Source organism: Drosophila montana, unplaced genomic scaffold (assembly GCF_035044405.1).
Source record: "Drosophila montana isolate Dmon_TW-CO22-7 unplaced genomic scaffold, ASM3504440v1 contig_3083_1, whole genome shotgun sequence".
In the NCBI taxonomy this organism is placed as follows: Eukaryota; Metazoa; Arthropoda; class Insecta; order Diptera; family Drosophilidae; genus Drosophila; species Drosophila montana.
The window spans coordinates 137,114-160,268 of NW_026997957.1; the positions used below are offsets into that span (position 1 = coordinate 137,114).

At 40.5% G+C, this 23,155-nt stretch overlaps 1 protein-coding gene across 6 annotated transcripts in view; it reads left to right on the plus strand.

The window, feature by feature from the left end:
- The first annotated feature begins 102 nt into the window (after positions 1-102).
- The window catches only part of Dscam4 (Down syndrome cell adhesion molecule 4), a 58,330-nt gene continuing 35,277 nt past the window's right edge, over positions 103-23,155 (plus strand). For 4 of the 6 annotated variants that reach the window (XM_064685588.1, XM_064685585.1, XM_064685586.1 and 1 more), the window contains exons 1-5: positions 103-207; positions 11,284-11,624; positions 20,969-21,105; positions 21,343-21,464; positions 21,526-21,584. In XM_064685588.1, the coding sequence (XP_064541658.1) occupies positions 11,573-11,624; positions 20,969-21,105; positions 21,343-21,464; positions 21,526-21,584 (370 nt within the window). In that variant the 5' untranslated portion in view covers positions 103-207; positions 11,284-11,572. The remainder of the gene's footprint in view (positions 208-11,283; positions 11,625-20,968; positions 21,106-21,342; positions 21,465-21,525; positions 21,585-23,155) is intronic. The other 2 variants (XM_064685583.1, XM_064685584.1) reach the window with 2 other exon arrangements.

Here is a 23,155-nt window from a genome sequence, read left to right on the forward strand (position 1 = left end):
GAACAATAACAACAAATATAACGGCAACGTGCGCGCTGTGTAAATAACAAGAGTTATCCATATACATTGCCCGTCTGTGCGTGCGTGTGCGTGTGTGTGTGTGAGTGAGTGTGTATTGGTGTAGATACTACGAGAAACTGCAGTGTAAAAGAACGAAGCGCCCGGCAACAAGACAACAATAACAATAACAACAATAACAAAGGCCAAGTAAGAAATGCTTTACGCGCAAAATCTCGTTGATAAAGTTCTGCCTAATGAAAGCTGGCTCCAGCCAGACTTTAGCCCCTGTTTTCAGCTCCTGCTTCTGCCCTGCCGCGTTGCAAGCGCGCAAATTGAAAATAAATTGAATTGCAGCAACGTGCAAAAATCAAGCGACAACAACAACAGCAACTTTGTTGAATTTTTTGTTGTCTCCCGTGTTGGTAAACGCGCAAAGTGCAAAGTGTCTTTGGCCAAATTGCATGCAAATTCGTTTAGTCGATGGCAGCTCAAGACTTAAATGCGCTTCTAATGGATTTTATTTTTAACTTGCCGCATGTTGCACGTTGCAACAATGTATATATCGAGTGAATGTGTACTAAATGACTATCTAATACGTCGAGAGCATTACGCAGATTACATTTTAATAGGGGTTTTGCGTTTGTTGAAGTTCTGGCAAGTTTTTAAAGCTCGAAGCTTGAATTCCGTTTCAAAAACGGTTTTCCACTAGTTGAATGCGACCAAGCATGTTAATGCTGCTTGTAAATTTAACATGCGGAAGACAACTTTTATAAAACTCTACTATTTTTCAATGTATTCACCTTAGATAGCGAATTTTGGTATATACCTTAGAAAATACTAAGAAAATTACCAGTTTGTGTTGCTTTTAAGAGGGAAATAATTTGAAACCAGCTTTTATTTTACAAGTTGGGTGCATTTACTTTAAAATAAAGTACAGTTAAATCTCTAAAAAGCACATCCTTATTAACTGGCCATATAAAATAGTCCCAAATCTTTTTCTTGGCTTTTCATACATCCGTCGGATGCTGCATTTTTTGTACAATAAATGTAAATAAAATGGAATTAAATTTTTTTGTACAAAACTAATCTTTTTGATAAAAAGTCCTGTTTCTAGAGCATTCTTTCAATAATTCTATTAATTTAACTTTAAATTAAGAAATAAAAAGAAGACGCGAATTTAAGAAAAGTTTTTCAAATAATAATAGTAAATATTTGAAATATATAGGAATTTGGAAAAATATAAATGTAAACCTAATAATTTGAATACATATTAAGTAAATCTAAATAATTTGTTAGCAGATATTTTGATTTCAAGTTTATGCGAGGCAGACTCAAGTTAGCTTTGAAGGCTTTGAAGGCTATGAAAATAAGTCTATTTAAGAGAGGTTACCTTGAATTCCGCACCTAAAGATGTTTTATTTCAATCTAAAGCAGTTTAGTTTACTTCTTCCAGGATTAATTGCCTACAGCTTGTGCTCATAATCATCTTAAACGCTTTAAGCGTAGCTTTCCCCTCACTTCTCAATCCTCAACCGTCCAACCCGCTCTTCAATAAGGCATATGCCCGTGCGGCACTTGAAGCGTATGTAAACCTGCAGCCAGCCTTATTGTTTGCCGCGTCTCGTGTGGCGCGTGTGTCGCCCATTAAGTGCCTGCCCCAGCTTCTGCCCCTGCCCGCAGCCCAATCCTTTCGAGCTACGGCAAATTGAAAGACACGTTTAGCGACGCTTACACGTAGCCAACGTCGTCGTCCTCCGTTGTCGTCCTGCGTCTGACTTTGCAGCTGTTTGCAACCTTTTCGTAATTGCCATTTAATTGTTTGACATTTTCGTTGTGCTCTGGCAAACGTTTTATTTATTTATTTTTTTATTTTTCCTTATATATTTCGGAGTGTGCTCGGAATTGGAAAATGTTCGTTCATGATGTCGAGCTGCGTTTGCCGTGCAATTAGACGCTGGCAGCTGCCAAGTGACTTATTTAGTGCAATTAGGGCGACTTTTGAGGCAGCATTGTTTCAGGCTTAGAGGCAGGCGTTGCACATAAATAATCCTTAGGCCGGCCCAGAGCTCAAGTGGGCAAGAGAGAGGGCGGGCGAGGGGCAGGTGGGGGGAGATGGGGCGTTGCACATTGCCTATTGATTTTATGAACGAGCTGCAGCAGCTGCTGCAACGAGTATATGCAACTATTTTGAACGTTGCCGCCATGACAAACTATAAATCTGTCTGCCGGCATGCACACTATATATACTACTATATATATATATATGCTGCACACGAGGCTGCACACACACGCACACACACACGCACACACAAAATTTATCGATTGCCGCATACACACACTGGACACAGACGAGTGTGTCGCCTGATGCTGCCTGCCGCCTGCTGCTGCTGCTGCTGTTGCTGATGTGTAGTAAAAATCGCTCGTATTTCATGCGGAAGTGACCACACACACTCACACACGCACACACAGTCACGCACTTACAAAATGGCCGCCCATGTGCGTAGTAGTTGTCGTAGTAATTGTTGCAGCCGGCAACGTACGATAAATGGATTGGTTTATTTAAAAATTTGTACGTGCTCGTGCTGCAGCTGCAGCTGCAGCATCCAGTTAACAGTTAACAGTTACTATCATATACAAGCCGCACTCAACAGCTGCAGCTGCGGCCCGCACTGCGTATACGCAATGTGCGTATGCGCAATGCAAAGTTGCGTGCGTAGTAAAAATAAAAGCAAGCTGCAAATGCGACGCCGTTTGTTGCTGTCATTAATTAGCTGGCGCGGCAAGTTTCACTTTTTTTGTTGTCGTCGACCCTAATCCATCATTTACCACAAAAGTCACGTACAGCACAGGCAGCGCTGAGCTTGAAAAGCAAAACTTCCACTCGGAAGAAAGTTCATATAACTTTAACACACACACATACAGTTTGGGTTGCAAGTGGACAGTGAGGGAGGAGGGGAGGGAGGGGGGGGGGGTTAGGTCCTGTGACTGCCAAGTTTGTTGTAACAAATTAAGAAATCACTTTCGCGCCGCCAGCAAAATATGCGCACCGAGAGTTGCCTGCAAGCCAGCTGCAGTTCATATACCCTTTCACTGGGTTATTTGCATTTAGTCACGTTTTGTGTAACGCCTGACATGGCATCAAAAATGTCCTGCTGGCTGCAAATAGAAACTTTTTAGGCAAACTCATTTCTCAGCTTTAAAGCTAGCTTGGTTTAAGAGAAACGTCTTATTATTAAGGCTAATAGATCGCAGATCGGTTTGTTATTTGGCGGCCAAAGGAACTATCTGTTCTGACTGACTTCTAGCAGAGAAAACTTTAATTTGCTTTTTAAGAAGTCTCATCTAAACTCCACAAACGTAAGCTACACTATGCTTCTGTTTATATGAAGTCTTTAATTGCTTTTAGGATATCCAAAGATATACCAAGAGTTTTGTAAAACAATATTTAATAAAACATTCTTGTTTCCTTTTTGGAAATCCCAACCAAACAGAGTAAATATCAGCTTCACTATGATTTCATGATGTGAGAGATATATTGTTATTGTCGGACTATATATATATACCATACATACTATACCTAATATATATACTATTTATACAGAATAAAATATATGTATCTTATAGCTAAAGAAACATTTGTTCGAGGAAGTTTTTCATGCCGTTTTCTGTTTCCATACTTTGTTCATGTCTATTTAGAGATTTGTATCCCTTGAACAAAATATTTAGAAAAGAGCAGCAATTGTTATAAACAGCAAGAAAATTGTATAGTATTTAAAAATGTTTGATTTGGGCGATTTTCTTTAGGTTAAACTTTTTTTTCTTTCGAGTGTATGAAGCTGCCTTTATCTGGCTCGGTTCATAAATATAACTCTTTTCTCATTATAGAAGTGTATTTTATTGCATGGGTACTTGATATTCGCCAAGCCAATTGTTTTTTACATGCTGACAGCTCCCCTCCCCCCCCCACCCATTGTGCTGCAACTCCCCTTCAAAATTCTCGCCCCCCCGTCTGTGAAAAGCGACAGCCTAAAACAGACGCGACCCAAAAGTGTTGCACAAAACAAATGCCAAAAGGGCGCCGAGATATCAAGTTGATATATGAATGGGCCCCCATATACATATACACATACATATTATATAGACCCAACAACATGTATATTTATATATATAAATATATGTATATGTATGTGTATGTGTATATCTGTTGGCTGGTTACGACCTGAACTCGGCTGGCGAACAAACTTTTTTGTGATTGGCGTGTGACATTTTCAGCGCAAAGGCTCGCGAGCTGCCTGCTGGTATTTAAAATTTCTCGCATTTATGTTTATGTCTGTCTATGAACATGATTGATGTGCAGCGCGCGGCGGGCGGGCGGTCTGGTGGTGAGGTGAGCGGGGGGGTTTTGCGTTGAGGTGCCGACAAAATGTCAAGAAAGGTCCAAAGCAAAACGCGTTCGTTGGCAGACAGCGCAGCGTGAAAACTTAAGCTTAAGTTGGGCAAAGTTGAGAGTTCTTCTGGGCCAAATTATGAAGCATACTTTTATGGGCTGAGCCTGGCTCTTACATATACACTTGCAGCCCAACTACTACTACTTACATTTTTATTAAGTGAAAACTATCTATTTTTTTAATAAGTGAAAATTGAGAGCCCGGAATTGCAATTTACACTGTGAATCGAACTTGACACCGAACAAGTTGTCTGATAAAACAGTTTAAACCAAGCAAAAGAGAACGTTGTTTCAAAATTAAACAAACTTTTTTTAGGATTTTCGGCCTTAAAAGTATAAATAACTTGGGTGAAAAGGATTGTATATATCTCAACACAATTAGTAGATGCAAATTTGGGTAGAGAATGGTCTGAGAAAATATGTTAAGTTTTTCATTTAAAGCTCCATTTTGAAAGCATATAAAAAGATGGTATCGATCAAAGCCTGAGCTTAAAGATGTGGAACACCAGCCTCAGAGACAGTTTGTAGACCTCGTTTCTACACATAAGAATAGAGTTTTTTTTGAGCTAAAACTGGTTGTGAATTATAAGCGTATGCATTGAATTTAAATAAAGTCAATGTCTTCTATTTGAACAAACGATACGATGATTGTCTTATGTCGTGCGCTGCAAACGCTTATAATTCACAAACTGTTTTAGCTTTAACAAAAATATGCTTCTCCACATCACAGCTAAGATAAGTTAATCATTTTCTTTAAATTTTGTAGGCTAGTGTCTGGCTTTTGTAATAAATCGAGCTATTGTCTCGGCTCTGCACCACTTGATATATTTTTGACAGCTCCATTGGCTTTCCCTTGAGTTTCCTTTGTGCCTAGTTGTGCACGATACGAGCTTATTTGGCAGCTAGCTACTTAATATGTCAACGCAACTATTGTTTCTGCACTTTGGCCCGAGCAGTTTTCACCCTTTTCAGTGCATATTTGGCAATAGCTTTTCTCTTTAGGTTTTCCCCACATTTTACTTAACCCAATATTTTGCTCGTTAGTCATAAAAAACAAAAGCCCAGCTGAGTGTGGCGTAGTAAAAGCCAAAGGCAAGGAAAAGTCACTGAGCAGCAGCAACAGCAGCAACAACAACAACAACAACAACAACAGGAGCAGCAACGAGAACTACTCAACACTGGCATCAGCTGCTATGTGCAAAAAGTTTATGACTTTAGACCCATTTTGTGTGTTATGCGGCGGCGACGCTGAACTCAATTTTTTACCACTGAATCACAGCACAAAACCCCTTGCCCTAAATAGTGGGCGGGTGGGCGTGGCACAGAGGCACAGCCACCAGGTCGATTCTGGGCTTACCTCTTACCTCTGCTCCCGCTTTTCCCTTGACTATCTGCCGGCGAAGCTGACGTCGTTGCTGTTTTTAAATGATTTCTATGTGCACTTCAGTCAGCTAAACAACAACAGCAACAAAAACAGCAACAACAAGAGCATTTGCATATTTAAAATACCCTGTAATTATAAATAAATAGCTAGCAAGAGTATTGCAACAACCAAAAGAAGGCTGACTTACGCCAAAAAGCTTTTATTGTGGCATATATTCCTTTTAACTTGGACATGTCCTTTTGTCTACACTTCCTTCCGATTTAGACAATATCATAGTTTAAGGCTTAAACTTAAAATTTAGTTTATTTAGTAGCTACTTTTGCCATATTCCACATGACTGACAACTGGTTGCCCTTCGGAACCTTCAAATTCTAATTTAACAAAACCTAAACTGAGCCTTTTTTTACTCAAAATTATTTAGCTTTAAGGCAAACAACTTTTGGGGTAGACCCCGCTCCCAAGGCACAAATAACTTGATTCCCAATCATTGCATTTATCGAATCATTTTTGATAGATGCGCATTTTGGGTAGAGTTGATTTCTAGCCCGGGTTTTGTATATGAAAATATTTACGGCCTACAATATTTTCAGTTCAACGGGCTTTTTGGGATACCAAAAAAATACCATACATATACCAAAACTGGTTTCAAAGGCAGCTACATGCATCGAGCCTAAAGGCAGGACGCTGGTTCAAACCGCGAAGCGCACTAAAGACAAGTTTATTTGCGTTTGCAGTCCTTTTTATACAAAGAACTTAAGTTTAATAGTTGATTGTTGCGCTGAACCTTGAAATAGCAGAGATTTAGCTTGCTGTATTTTCTATTGCTTATAATTCACAACTGGTTTTAGCTGTTAGCTTAAAGAGTATCGCAAATGTCAATGCTTTTTGGGCTTTTCAAACTATGCCTACCTCTAATCGCGTTGAATACAGTTGGATATGTGCACTAAACAGGGTATTTGCGAGTCTGTCTCGAGCTTGCTTTCCCTTTATATATTCCCATTATATGCATATAATATGCAACTAGATTTTGTTGCTGCTTTTTGCTGGCTGTGTGCACTCAGTACACAGTTTCGGTATATTTCTCGCTTTCTGGTCTATTGATTTTCTGCTAAAGTTTTGTATTTTTTTCCCCTTTTTTGATAGTGTTTTGTCTCGTCGCTGCATTTGTTTGTGGCCAGTCGGAGGGACAGACGGAGAGACGGAGAGATGGACGCGGAGCGGGTCTGGTCTCGGTCGGCCAGTGTTACAATGCAACAGACAGAGGCTGGAAACGGCCGTTGTTGCGGCCATTGTATATTGTAGCCTGGACCACAGGACTTGGACCCGGACCCGCACCCGGACCCGGCCCCGGCTGGCCCCGGCATTCTATTGATTTTTTCTTCTGCGGGCAACCCCTTTTCGCAGGCAGCGGCTGTTGCGGGAGATGCCATAAAAAGTCATTAGTGAGAGAGGGTTCTGGCCGGAGGTAGCTTCGAGTGCATAATGGCACAATTTAAATACGAGTGCGCAGCGCCGCGACGGGCATGTGAATGAACCTGCAGCATGCAGCATGTGGCATGTGGCATGCAGACCATTTAAGCGACGGCCCGGCCCACGCGGCGTATGCGCAATGTGCCATACCTAGATTTTCTTCTTAGTTTTTCTTGCACTCGTGCCCACGCAAAACAATAAACTAAAAGCCATTTGCTTTTGATTTATTGACGCACGTACGTGGCAAGCGGCAGCAGGCAGCAGGCAGCCATGCCACATGCAACAAGCTGAGCGAATGGAGTTTCGGACATGATCCGAATCGATGGCGTAATGATTATCTATTAAAATAAATCACGTATTTGGCAACAGGCGCCGCCAACTTGAGCAATTTTTGCCAAAGTGTCGAAGTCTATAAATTGCAGACGTGTATGCCCTCTCTGTGTGTGTGTGTCTGTGTGCGTGTGTGTGTGTGCCTTCTGGCTGGTCGCGTTCCTTTGCTGCAAATCTCATTCTGGCATCGAGCAACAAATTGCCGCTGACAGGCCGTCAGACAGGCCGCTTCAGCAAAAAAAAAAAGAAAAAAGCCAACGGCGACAACGTTAAGTGTAATATAAATATATCCAACTTGACTGCAAAGTGTTTAAGCCCTTTTTTCCTAAAGGCCAAGACGCAACGAGCAGCAGCTAAGTGAAATAGACATAAGAAGCGCTTACAAAGGGCATATGACAAAAGCGCACAAAGACTTCTGCTGAGCCTTCAAAGACTCCAATCCATCTATATAAACTACTCTGCACTCATGTTACTTTACTTCGGTTAAGTACTTTTAACATTCCAAGTTTCTGTTGCGCTTGAAAGTTGACGAAATCGAGGCGAAAGAGATAACAGATAAGCTGGCATTCGTTTTTAGCTGTACGCAGCTTAAACGAATCGTAAAGCGTCTTTTGTTCAGTTTTGTTTAATTAGAATTCCAAGTTGGCGAAATCGAGGCGAAATTGAGGCGAAATCGTCTGAAGATAAACTGCCATTCGGTTTGTAAAATGGTTTATTTTCGTTTTATTTAATTTACATTCCAAATTTCTTATACACTTACGAAATTGAGGAGAAATCGTCAGAAGATAAATGTCCTTTAAATGTTATGTAATTACTCCATTACCTAAACCATTCCAAGTTTTTGTTACGCCTGAAAATTGGCGAAATTGAGGCGCGAGACTTTTCTGATAAACTAACATTCTTCTTTTCTTCATTTTAGCAGTACGCAATTTAAAAAAGTCGAATTTATTTTAATTTTATTTAATATGCATTTAAAGATTTATGTGCTTTCATTTCGACAAAGTATTTTTGCTTATATAGTAATTATAAGTAATTATAAGACTTTGAAAATCTGCAGCATACTTTTAGGAACTTTCAAAGATTGAATTGCCTTTCTGCCTAGTCTGTTACCAATTGTATATTTAATTTATATTTAATGCAAACTCAGTTTATTTTGTTGTTGAAATTCAGGTGTTGTTGTTTTTGGGAACACATGTGTTGACTGTGGCATTACACATTTTTTACGGCTTACTTGACTCGAATTGCATAGGCAAATCTGCTTAGGCTTGCAATTTTCTATAATTTTCCACATATATTTTTTTCTGTTCTTCTACCTTTTGCTGTGTTGTTGTTGTCGCACTTTCAACTAATTGCCAGCAATTTAGCAAACGTTGCCAGTCCACTGCGGCGTATGCGTAATATTTATGCTCTCCCCCTCTCTCTCTCTCCCTCTTACTTCCCTTCTCCCTTTCTCACTCTCTCTATCTGACTTTTGTTTGCCGCTGTGCATGCCCAGTGCGCACATTTGCCGCATAATTGCCAAGTCATGATTTTTCACACACCAAAACCGAAAAACAAGAAGGCAACAAAAAAAATAAATGTATGGAAATACAGAACATAAAAAAAACAGAGAAAGCAAACTGTTCTAGGGAAGATTTTCACAGTGTTTGCTGTTGATATTCGCACTGGGCATAATTTCCATGTTGCTTAAACGGCACTTTTGTTGCTGCTGCTGTTGCTGCTGTTGCTGCTTTGGGGTCCCAGTTCCAGTCGCTGACTTCAGTTTATCGTTATTGACAGTTTTTTTTTACTGTGCTGTTTCCTTTATTTTGTGCCCTGTTCTCAGTGCGAAAACGAGTATATCGTGCATTGCCTGCTCGCATGGGCCGGGAAGGTTGTTATACGATGTTGTGCATATTTACTTCTCAAAAAAGTGCTATGAATTTTAAGCCACGCCCTATCAACGGGCGAACAAACGCGACAATCTAGAACTCCTACAGTTTTAGAACAATAGGATGGCCTCCTTTTCAGATCGAGCTGAAAATGTTATGGCCAAGCCCAACCAGACGCCACAGATTAGAAAAATGTTTTCATCCTGAAGTCACCGTTTGAAAGCCACTGCCTTTTATTTACAGTTTGCGAGGCACTAGCCCAACATTCAAATAGACTTTGATGGACTGATTTAAATACCAAACTTTAACGACCACGCCCAAATTATAAATTGGACACAACTTTTTCTCGCTTCAATTCACAGTTTGAAAGCGACTGTCTTGTGGTTACAGTTGGCGAATCACTAGCCTACCAATCAAGTTGTACTCTCAATAGACAATAGATTTAAATTGATCCCAAACTTTTACACTAACATCTTAATCTTCTAACTTACAACTCACCCATATTAATTTGGAATAATGTATTCTCTCTTAAAATCACAGTTCGAAAGTCATTGAGTTGTGTTTACAGTTGGGGAGTCGGCAGCCTAAAAAACCGAATTATGGAGACGACCAATCACCTTCTGCTTCTAAAAGTTGAAAATTGTTACTCTCCACAATTTACAGTTTGAAAGTCACTTTCTTGTATTTACAGTTTCTGAGTCACCAGTTGAATGATAGACTCGTTTTGACAGATTTAGATGGATCCCAAACTTTTTCGACAACGTCCATCCCGCCCCTATGAAATGGAAAAAAGTTTTTATCTCAAATTTACAGTTTGAAAATCATTGTTTTGTGCTTACAGTTTGTGAGTCACCAGCCCAACAATCAAGTTAACTTCTTTTTTCTTCTGATTTTTGCTGATTTTTACACTCAGAACAGAGTATGTCGCAGTCGGTTACAGTTGCCGGCAATTATCAGATTTGTTCTTCCTCTTTCTTTTTTTTTTCTTCTGCTTCTTATCAAGCGGCTGTCCCTTTTGCATAGTTTCCGTAACGAATTTTCTTTTAGTTGTGCACAGCATACAAGACCTTACCTTGGGGAGTGCTGGCTGCATTTTTTTGGACTGGTCACAGGGCAAGTTAATGTCATGTCAAGCGATTTTCAAGCCGAGTACACACAAACACACACACACGTGTTTAGTCAGTGAGGAAGAGAGTGTCAGAGGAGGAGTAAGGGGGGGGGGGCATGTCATGTAGGGAGGCTTAGGAGTATGATATCTGTTCACTTGAGCTCAACTTATGGCGCTCCAATTTCGCGCTGATGCATAATTTTTGCCGGCGCGCATTAAAATGCGCTCAAAGGGGCGCAAAAGCCAGCCAGGAAAAAGGAAAAACTAGGGAAAAACTCTGGGAAAAATGAAGGAAAATGTATATGCATATATATATATATATGGTATATTGCACTGCGCTGTGAGGGAAACGCCAGCCTTTGGCTCGTTTATCTTTGCTTCCACTGTGCGACGGGCTCAAGTGCTTGTGTGTGCGTGTGTGCATGTGTGTGTGTATGAGTGTGTGTGTGTGTGACATGATTAATATCCCCGCTGACAGTTGACTGACTGTCGTCAAGTGAAATCAAAAGCGTTGCATACAAAAAAACAAAAAACAACTTCAACTACAACTGCGCAGCTTTAAAACATTTGCGAGAGCTACGCCATTTGCCATTTGAAATATCGCTGTAAATTCCGGGGTCAAAGTTCGTCGAACCAAAGGCAAATCACATAAATATTCGGTATTTTCTAACAGCTTTCTAACGCTGCCTTCAGCCGCATTAAACATTTTAATGAATTTCGAAGCGCGTAAAACATAAATAAATAAAAACAAAAACAAAAAGGAAAAGGAAAACAACAGAACCATTAAAAAGCTTCAATCACAGCGCAAATCTGTTCATGTGTGCCCAAAGAAAACAAAAAGAAATTAAATAAACAGCGAAGAGAAAGAAAATAAATCGGGCAAAAAAAAAAACACCAGCGAAATTCGGCGTTTAAAACACACACATAAAAAATGTAATGGAAAGCATTAGTGCTCATAAAAAATGGATTTACACAGCCTTTTTAAGGCTGTCCTGATCCTGTACATCATCCGAGGTGAGTACCATTTGCCGCAGCATCCTTTGACAGCCGAATGTCTGTCTCTCGATTGTTGCCAGCACCAAAAATGTTTTACATATAAATCTACCATATTTTTTTGTATATATTTATGCATACATATTTTATAATGTACTCACTAAAATCTGAACACTTGAAGCGAGAAAATCTATTTATTTTTTATTTTAAAATATATGCAATCACATTTTAAATTTAATATTTGCATTTTGTTGGCATAGCCAACTGTTTGAGAGTTAAGAAAAATCAACTTCCAGGGCGAAACATTTATATTTTATTTTAGTCCAAATAAATTTTTTAAGATTTTTATTTAATTTTAAAGATATTAGGATCTTTCATTTAATTGAATTTTATTTCTATTCTTCTTTTGGAATAAAACATAATTTAAATATATTTATAAAAGTGTCAGCAACAATTTCTGTATATAGAAAATTTATAGGAATTTTTTAAATATGTCCAAAAATTGTTGAGATACATATCACATCATTTTCATGCTCAATTTTTGTGCATTTCGATTCTTGAAATTATCAAAAATAAACATGAAAATATAAATATTTCAACCACAAACTTCATAAATATAACGCATACGCCCAGTGTAACCGTTCATTGAAACAATTTTCTTCAATGGCCTTACCAGTTTCCTTGCTGCATTCTTACATCATCAGTTTTATACCCTATATCTATTGACGTTGGGTAAAATGGGTATTATGTAGTTGTGGCTATGCATGTAACAAAAGGGAGTATTTTCCATATTAGAGACTGCATGCAATCTCATCTTTATTTGCCTATCGACTTGAAATCAACCCAACATGTTCTCAATCTCGATATATATCGATTTTCAGCCCAGGTTTTGTAAGCAAATATCGTAGCTGTGTCTGTATCTGTCTATCGACGTGAAATTTAAAATCCAACTCTTTCCATTCATCCAAGGTTTTCTAAGCATATCTCATGGATTATACGACGCCTTTGTGTCTGTCTATAGACCTGAAATTCGTTTTCAATATCGATAAATATCGACCGGATTTTCGAAGCGTATCTTTGCGTACGGCTTTTAATTTGAAATGTAACTCAACACGTTACCAAAATCGATAGGTATTGATTTTGAGCCCAGGCTTTTTAAGCATAGCACGTAAAATATGTCTTTCTGTCCATCGACTTGAAATTCGAAATGCCCCTCTTCACGTTTCCAATATCGATAAATATCGATTTTCAGCCTAGGGCTACAGCACAATCGCTACTTGACGTTTTGATGTATGCAGGGTATCTTCGAGTCGTTCATTTTGGTTTGCTGTTTGTTTTCAATTTGCGTTTGACTGATCCCTGAGCTTTGACTGGCGCCTGGCTGTATGCAACACTTTTTGTGTGTGCGCCAGGCTAAAAATAATTAAGCTGCGTATCCAGTTTTTGTTTTTTGTTCATGCGCTTGCTTTTGATTGTTGTTGTTGTTTTGGTTGTTGCTGCTGCTGCTAGTGTCGCTTCTTTGGCTTGTCTTTTGTGCGCTGTCGCCTGCAACATTCGCCACAGCTCGCCACAGCCACTTTGTCCACTTGGCTAACAAGCCGGGGCGGGCCACGTCTGATATCTTGCCTGGCGTTTCGTGTTTTTTTTTTTTTTTTCAAAAAGCCAAAGTTATCAGCAAAAGATCAACGACAGCGTGTGCCTGCCCAGCGAATGCCTCCTGGCAGCCGCAGGCTCTTTGTTTTTTTCTGCTTCTTCTCTCTTTTTCACTTTGCCAAAGCCAAAAGGCTGCGGGCTGATGTTGCTGCTGTTGCTGCTGCTGCTGTTGCTGCTGGTCTCTGACTGTGACAGTCTAGGCCTTTCTTCTTGTTGCTGATGATGAGGCTGATTATGCGCTGCATGTTGTCGCTGCCTTGGACAATGCTGGCAAGGATTGCCACAAAAGGCGGCAGCTCTGCTGCTGCTGCTGCCTGTTTACTTGGCTTTGCCATTGCTGCTCGCTTTTTGTTTCATAAAATAGCAGGCCAGCCGAGGCACACAGGCTGGCTGCATAATCTTGGCCGCCGCCCGCTGCGCTTCTGACGAACTGCCACACACACACCCAACGACTGGCCCTCAGCTTGCCACACAGTGTGTGTGCTGCAACGTGACATTCGAGGTCGTTCACATTTCGAGGGCGTGTTGTTGAACTTGGTGTTCCTTGTGTGTGTGTGGCTGTGTGTGTGGGTGTATGTTGCAACGCTCGAAACTTGCTGCGCCTTCAAGAGTGTGGAGTGGGGGGACGGGCGCGTGTTGCATATTCGGTTGCTAAATGCCATGATACATTAGACAATGAGCAAGCTCTAATTATGTCTTGCGTCTGCTCAAAAACTGCAATTAACATTTGAGCCCAGTTGTTGCTGTTGCTGCTGCTGTTGCTGTTGTTACTGCTGCTGTTGTTGCTGTTGCATTGTGCCCTGAAGTGTTGGTGCACGCCGGCAGCAGAAAGTTCTATGAGTTTGCTTGTAAACGACGCCGTCGCAACGAGTTGCCGCGAGGTTTGCAAAACTTTTGTCATTGTTGGTGCTGCTGCTGCTGTTGCTGCTGCTGTTGCTGCTGTTGCTGTTGCTGCTGTTGCTGCTGCTGTTGACTTCATTTCTTTGAACAACACAGACAAAAGTGAAACGTGTGCTTTTCAATAATTCAGTTTTATGGCACAAAACTCGACACAACTCAACGTGACGTGCGCTTTTGTCTGCAGTTGCCGTTGTGACTTTTAAAGTTGGCGCTCATTAACGTAGCAGCAGCAACAGCAACAACAACAGTTGCAGCAACAGCAACAACAGCAGCAACAGCAACGTCTGCAACATTAATTGAAATGCTTTTCACTTTTAGTAGTTCGCAATTTAATTGCATACTTTTGTGCGCAAAGCCACCGCAAAGTAGCAACAGCAACAACAATGTGCAACAGCAGCAACTGGCAACAACAACGCGCCGCAGCAACATGTGCAGCAGCAGCAGCAACAACAGCTGCACGCAGTCAATAACAAAATTCAAATGTAGCATTCAAATGTTTTAGTTCAATCGCTGCAAAGCGCAAGCCACCAAAATGAATGCCAAAGCGCATACCCTGTAAAATGACAAAACAAGGGGTATGCCGAATGTAAAGGCAATCTACAACTGCTTAATTAACAGCTATAACTCTTGTAAAAATATACTTTGAATATTAAATCTGACATCAAAAGTATGTCGATTATACCCTGTAATTTAAAAAAAATTGGGTTTTGAGTCTAATTTGCTTGGCACATCTTTAATTTCTAGGCTAGACGACTTCCTATGCAGCATATTCAAATAAAGTCATAAAAGAACATTTGAAATACCCTGTAAATATGAAAAGCCAAGCTTTAGCCTGTTGTTGTGGCACATGTTCAATCTATTGATTAGCTGACTTCTTATTGAGCATATTTATGGAAATTCATAAAAGAACATTTGAAATACCCTGTAAATATGCACAGACAAGCTTCTTTAATAAGCAACGGCTTAGCTAAGAGCTACAAATTCAAAAAGCGTCAGTAAACTGTTGTTGACCAGCTATACAAAAGCAGCTTAACAAGAAAACCAACATAATACCCTTTAATTTCACAAGAAAAAGTTTTGAGCTTAGTTTTTGGAGCATACCTTCAATCAAGCGCTATAAATCCGTCTAGTGTTCGTTAATTTTGTAGATCAGTACCGGGTAACTGCTAGTCGATCATCTATCCAGTTGTTTTCATAGGGTATATTTTGCCTGTTGTTGGCTGCGTTGAAGCGGCAACAGCTGAATTAAGTCAAGGGGCTGTCAGCGCTGTGCGTGATATGACCTAAGCAAATACACTTTGCACACACACACACACACGTACCAACACACTCACACACGCGCGCATAGATATATGTACAAATACCGTTACGCTCTGCTGCGTCGAGACAGAGACTTGGGGCTGGGGTTTAGGCAGCGGAACGCTCGGCTGAAGCAGACGCCTCGCATTAGTCGAGGCTTTTAAGCAGAAAAATGCGTGCACTTGAACTGAGAGCAGGCATGGGAGAGGGGAAGAAGGGGGCGGGAATTGGAGCTGAGCCAGGGGCTGTCATGGCAGAAGGTGTGTGGGGGGGGGTCGCTTAGCTGCTAAGAAGCTGCCTTTAAATGTTAGGCTCTGCCGACTTTTTTTTTTTTGGCCGAATAGCTGGGGGGGAGGAGGGAGGGGCGTGGCACTGCCTCAATCAAATGGCAACGTTGCGCCTCGAATGCTCTTCATATATATTTGTCAAGCCATATCCCCTGCCCCCGCCCCCAGCCCCTTCCGTCCCCCGCCACGCCCTTTGCCTTTTATATTGGGCCCCTTGACAGCAGACAAAAGCCTTGGGAACATCTTTCACTCACGTACCTTATGCAAATCAGCTTTAACGTGTGTTGCTTCTTCTTCTTGTCGTTTTCTCTCTCTGCTTCTTCATCGTTTTCCACTGATGCTTCTTCTTCTTCTTGTTTCTTTTACTTTTTTGACTCTCGAAATTGCGTTTTCATTTAAATGGCGCACGGAAAAACTTTGACGCTGCGAACTTGTCGCTGGTTTTTATTACTCTTCTAGCTTAAGATTGAAGAGGGGCGTTTGCGGGGGTGGTTGATGGGTACTGGGGGGGAGGGGAGGGGTGTTCGGTGCTTGGACTCTTAAGCGTTTTTGATTTAGTTGCGCTTTGAAGCTGACGCTAGTCATTATTTACAGTTTTTCTTCAGTTGACTTCATGGAAATTAAAGACATGCCCGTTGGACATTTCTTTTACATACTCGCAGCGGATGTTATGGCTATGAAGTTAAGTCTGTAACACATTAAAAAAAATAATGATGTAGTTTTCCTGATTATATATGAGATTTACAGATTTTTTAGGCAAAGTTTTAAGTTTGCATATAAATGTATGTCTATTTATACATACATGCATGCATGTTTGTTTTGTATATATGCAAACATGCATGCATGCGTGCGTACATGTATGTCGGGATACCTACATACATGCACACACATATATATTACATACATACATACATACCTTCATACCTTCATACATACATACATACGTACATACATACATACATACATACATACATACTTACATATATACATACATACATACATACATACATACATACATACATACATACATACATACATACATACATACATGCATACATGCATACATGCATACATGCATACATGCATACATGCATACATGCATACATACATACATACATACATACATACATACATATAAACATCTACATACATATATACATCTACATACATCTACATACATACCCGCTCAACCTCCTCCTGCGCCGCCTTCTCCTGCTCCACCGGTCGTTGGAGCCAACGTTTCCTGCCTTGTTGAATTTCAGCAAGGCCTACTTGAATTCTTGAGAATCGAGGAGGAAAGCACTTGGTAGAAATTCGTTTTATTTCAATTTGCAGGACAGCGTCAACTAAGCTTGTTCTGCGTTTGGTATTAGAAAACAAACATGCATGCATACATATATACATAAATGCATGCATACATGCATGCATGCACTAACACACACCCGCCCACACACACATGCATACACACACACACATATATATAATACTTATCTGCCTTAGTACAAAATGTTTGCAATTTATAAATATATTAAAAACTGAAAGCCTATTTCAGATATTAAATAATTTTTGAAAAATATATCACACATGCCTAATATATATCTGCTATATAGAGTATATATAGAGTATTTCATCTTTGGCACTCGACATATAACTCTTGCTTTTTTTCTTGTTTTCTGCTCTTTTTTTTCCTCTTACTTGCACGGATTTTCTTCTTAATTACGCGACGACTTTTCTTTCAGCGAGCGTTGCCATTTATTATGGTTGCATTGCTGAATAGAAATCCAGTTGGGCAGTGTATGGGGTAGGGTGTAGCTATGGGTAGGGTGTAGCTGCTGAAAGCTCAAGGCTTGACTCCAGCAGGGAGGGGGGGGGGGAGGGTCGGGGCTTGGCTGTGGCTGTGGCTGCTGCTCATTTGCATTTTGTGTGCGGGCGAGTGATGGCTGTTGTCCTGCTGCTGCTTCTTACTCCATTGATGTGATTGCTTCTGCTTCTGCTTCTTCTTCGTCTTCTTCATTTCTTTTTCTTCCTCTTCAGCTGCTTGGCAGTCATTTCCGTCCAGCAATTTTAAATGAACCGTGATAATGATGCGCCGCCTGCCGCTGGCATTGCATAGAACATCGCGCACTTTTATAGCTGCCCCCGACTCCCTCTCTCCCTCCCCCCCTCTCTCCCTCTTTCTCTCGCTCTCTCTGTGCGCGTAATTGATTTTAGCTGCGTTTGGGGCATGGCAGCTCCTGCTCCTGCTGCTGTCCTTTGGCCAGTTTGATTGACAACGCTGACAAATGGTGCGGCTTGTATTCAATTATGTGCAAAGTGGCAGCAACAAAGGCAGCCCCGCGCAACGTGCAACACGAACGACGCAAGCAAAACCTTATCGAGTTTATCAGACGGTCATTGTGTTGCGTTTATGCCGCATTGTCAGTGCCACACACACACACACACACACACATGCCACATACAGGCAGATACAGTCAGCTACAGCTACATTACCATCATCATCTCACACACACACACACACATACACACACACGCGCGCATGTATATGGGGCATGTTTTCATGTCACATTTTGATAGCATCCGACGGCTGCCATTGTTGCGGCTGCCACCGCGTCGCACGCTTTTGTTTGCCTCATAAATAACCTGGCTTCACATTTAACCGAGCTTTTTGTGCGTCTCCAATTAGCTGACAGCTTTGTGTTAACTCTCACCCAGCCCCTCCCTTCCTTTCCTTTCCTTTCCTTTCCTTTCCTTTCCCTAGATTTCCCTTCCTTTCCTTTCCTTTTTGTATTCCACAATTTTCTCAGCTGACAAATTTAATTTTCATTAGACTGGGTCGCAAATCTCTGGTTGCAACATTTTCCACATCAACTTTGTAGCAGCAGCAACAACAACAAAAACGCTGTTTGTGAATAGAAAATGGTAAATGGAAAAAAAAAAGAAAACTTCATCTTAAGTGACTTAAAAACTAAAACTGGAAATTTAATGTGCTGGCCCGTTGTGGCATCAACTTGTGGCAAACACTTTTTACTTTTCACTAACATTTTTGCCATGCTCGGCGCATTTCCTTTGGGCATTGCAGTTGACAGCGTGCACACACACACACACACACACACACACGCACACACATTTAGAGAACCGCAACGAAAGTGGCACAAAGTTTGCAACACTTTCGGGCTGGACGGGTGGTTGGCTATTGGGGCATTTTTGCCTCTGTCCCGTTTCGGGCTATTCTATTCGTTATCTACTGGCCAATGCCTTTTTGACAAAACAATTTTTCATTTTATTGCTGCGGCTGAAAATTGCTTACAAATTTAGTGCTGCATACTTTGCGGCTGCTGTCAAAAATGCGCCACTTGACGTCTTATTCCCAGTTGCCATTTTCATGCAATTTCACTTTGAATAAAGGAGAACAAAGCGTTTTTCGAAGCTTAATAGAATTTGCTAATTTTTGAGCAGACATTCTTTCACTAATTTACTTGTCAGTATCGTTCTGAGTTTTTATTCTCGTCGGATTCCCAATTACCATTTCACTAGGAATTTCACAGCGTGTTTTATATAATGAGCTTTGTTTAAAGCATAATATTCTCCCTTAATTTACTTGTCAGTAGCATTTCCAGTTTTCATTTCTCAATTTATTCCCAGTTTCCTTTTCTCTGTAATTTTTTTTCTATGAATTTAGGGACAACTTTTCATATGCTTTCTTTTCATCATAATATTCCTTCCTAATTTACTTCTCAATTTCTTTCCGAGTTTCTATTTCTTGTCTGATTGACAGTTCCCTGCAATTTCACTAAGAGTCTGAGGGGAACGTCCATATAATTAACTTTGTTTACGGCAGAATATTCTTCCTGTTCTTCTCTCTTCTTTGTAGCGTTCCGAGTTTCCATTTCTCCATTGCATTTTTTCCATTACCATTCTCGTTCAGTAGAGTTCACATCTTAGATAGTAAGAAATATTAATGACTGTGTCATATTTTAATATCGCTTGTGATGTTCCCAGTTTCTCCTTCTCCTCTTACTATCATTTATTACCATTTCTATTCAATAGGGCCCAGATCTTAGATAATTAGAGATATAAATGGTATTTTGCCATATTATTCTATCTCCAAAAAGTTTCCAGTTTCCATTTCCCCATTTACAAATTTCAAATTTCTCCATGACTGAAGTTATTTCCAATTCGCAATTTCGCTTCCAGAAAGTACATATTAGTCATAGAATATGGCATTATATTTACTTAGCTTCCATATTTTCACAAGTTCTTCATAGTTTATCTCTGTTCCAATTATCTCATTTCTCCTTTATTTTGCATTTTTTAAATCGCAAAAAAATGAAATATAATTCAAGCAAAATCATAACAGCAACTGGCGAAATTAAAGCGAAATAGTTTTGCAATCTCATAAATGTCTTTTGTTTTTTGCTCTTGCCTAACGCAAAAAACGCGTGTAATATATTTTTTACTATGTTTTAAAAATAATTAAATTATTCATGTAGCTGGATGGTAAAAAACACAAAAAAATATATATATATATGCGTTATCTACACGAGTTGCTGTGCGGCACAAAAACGGGTCAGTGCACTGTGAGGCAACGCCTCAAGTTGTCAGGCAGCCGCAATGCAAATAAAGCTTGACATGCACACACACACACACACACACACACACACACACACACACACACACACACACAAGTCACGCCCACGCGGCTGGGATGGCTGCCTTGACTACCAAGTGAATAATAAATAAGGCATAAAAGCCGCATCAAAAGCGCCTTTAAAATACGGCCAAAAATTATGCAATGCCTGGCCAGCGGCTGCTGCGTCACAGCAATTAGGCAGGACTCGGCGGAGACGCCCACCATGCCACGCCCACAAAAAGTAAAAAATAAAAAAATAATAAAGCCACGAAGCGTTGGCCACAGGTAAAAAGCAATTGTCTTTTCGCTTTGTGCGTGCCTTTGTTGTGGTCCACGAGAGATGCTCATTAAAATTTAGGCCAAGCCGCCGGGCAACGGCAGCAGCAGCAAAAACAACAACAACAAGGACAACAACAAGGACTGCGTCACTTAATTTTGGCCAAAAAAGTTTGTGGCTTAAATGAAATTGAAATTAACTTTGGCCGCTCTTGCATTACACGACAGAAAACGCGGGATCTTAATCTATATAGCCCACTCTCTCTCTCTCTCTCACACTCTCTGAATCTCTCTCTCCTTTTCTCTCTCCTTCTCTGCAGCTGAGACGAGCTACATAGTTAATGGCTTGGATCTGCAGGGACCGATATTTCTGCACGAGCCGCCGCATCGCGTTGAGTTCTCCAACAATTCCGGCGGCCTCATAGAATGTTCCGGCCATGGCAGCCCACCGCCCGAGGTTTGTATACTACATATATATATATATATATATATCCATATATTCCATAAAATGGGCGTGGCTGGCTTTCTTTCTGCACTTTGTTTTCGCCTGCTTAATTATGCATGCCACTTTTAGTCTGCCGCTCATTTCCAAGTTAATTGACTGCCCGAAAAACAGAAAGAGAAAAGAAAAACTAATACGCCCCGTTGTCTCACGCTCCCCTCTCTCTCTCTCCCTCTCTCTCTCTCTCTCTAGGTGGAATGGACGCCCATACCGCCGCAGCAGGACATGGTATTTCAGCTGTCCAATGGCAGCATGATGTTTTATCCATTTACAGCCGAAAAATATCGACACGAGGTCCACGCCACGGTCTACAGGTGAGCGCCTGCTGCACACGGCGTATACTTAATATTTTTTTCAAAAATATATTTTCCTCAGATGCAAACTGCGCAATCTGGTCGGCACGGTGCTCAGCCGGGAGGTGCACGTGCGCGGCGGTAAGTTCAAGTAGATTTAATAAAATTTTTGTATAATTAATTTAAGCGTAATTTTTATGGCCGCGTGCGGCAGTTGATTTTGCGCTAACTCAGCTTGTCGTTGGCTAGCAAAAACTTTCGGCTTAATTGCAAAGTTTTCGAAACGCAGCGCCTAAAAGCAGGCAACGCAAGTTTTAATTACTACTGCCAAAATGTTGACTGCCGGAGCGGAGCGAACCGGAACGGGGCGGGGCGGGGTGAGGCTGGGCGGATAAGATCCACAACTCGCCGCTAATTTGGCGGCCAAGCGCGAGAATTGACTCTGGCGGTCGGTTGGCTGCCCTAACCACGCTGGAAGTTTTATTACTAGGCAACCAAATTGGTGCAGACAACGCAGAACTGTTGTGACAGTTCCAGAAGTTCGTTTCTCCTGAATTTCAAATGTGCAAAAATACGCTCTGTTAGGTCGCAAATACATTTAGTTAACAGAATGGAAGCATGAAACCCTGTCTCTAATTTCATGAGAATCGCAAAGTAGGGCAATTGATAAATATAGATTTTTAAATATAGCGAGAACAAGCGATTTTTAAATATAGCGAGAACAAGCGCATACATTTAATTGAAACTATGAGCAAAAATACGCTCTGTTAGATTGAAAGCTATTTCTACAATTCATGAGAATCACATAGAAGGGAATTAGATAAATATGGGTTTTTAAATATAAAGAGAACAGGAGAGTAAATTAAATTGAAAATATGCGCAGAAATACGCTCTGTTAAATTGCCAACACATCTTGTTAACAAAACACACTTAAATGAATGAGAATCGCATAGAAGGGCAGTAAATATAGATGCCCAAATTGCCAACAATAGTTTTCAGCCTATTTTTCGGCTGAGGCCTGGACTTTACTAAGCCTGTAAAAAACATATTTAAATGTTTATAATATACAGATTTTACTTTCACCGCTTTGTCCTTAATTTTTCGATAAATGCGGAGCACGTCCTCAAACAATTTTAGCATAGAGTTTTAGACAGCTCGAAGGAAACGAAAATAGTTTCTTGCAAGAGTTTTTCCGAGTGGAAACATAATTTAGCCAAGATTTATAAGGTCAACTCAAACTGCATTTGGCCAACTGTAGAGCACGTACTTAGAACTAAAGTTTAACAATATTCAAAATATGAATTGACAGGTAGATGACGTACTTCAAAAAAAGTTTTATAGTGTTCAAAATAAAATTGGACAGGGCTGTTTAGTTCTTCCGTATTTCCTACAAGCCATGAAAAAGTACATGAATTAACTTTTGAGACAGCGCAAAGCACAATTTTTTCGATTGTTGAATTTTCAATAAATACTAAACAACTTTTCGGCTCTTAACTTTTGCAACCCTAAAAGCGCACCAAAACTTCGTCTTGATTTTTTATTTTTATTTTATTTTTTGTTAGCCAGTTTCAACTAGAAAAGTTTGTCATTCATTTGGCACTTGGCGCGGGACTTTAATAAAGTGCATTAATGAGCAGCCGTTGGGCCGGAGGCGGAGCAGTCGAAAAGTCGCCACGGCCAATCACATTGATTGGCATCGCATGTCGCATAGA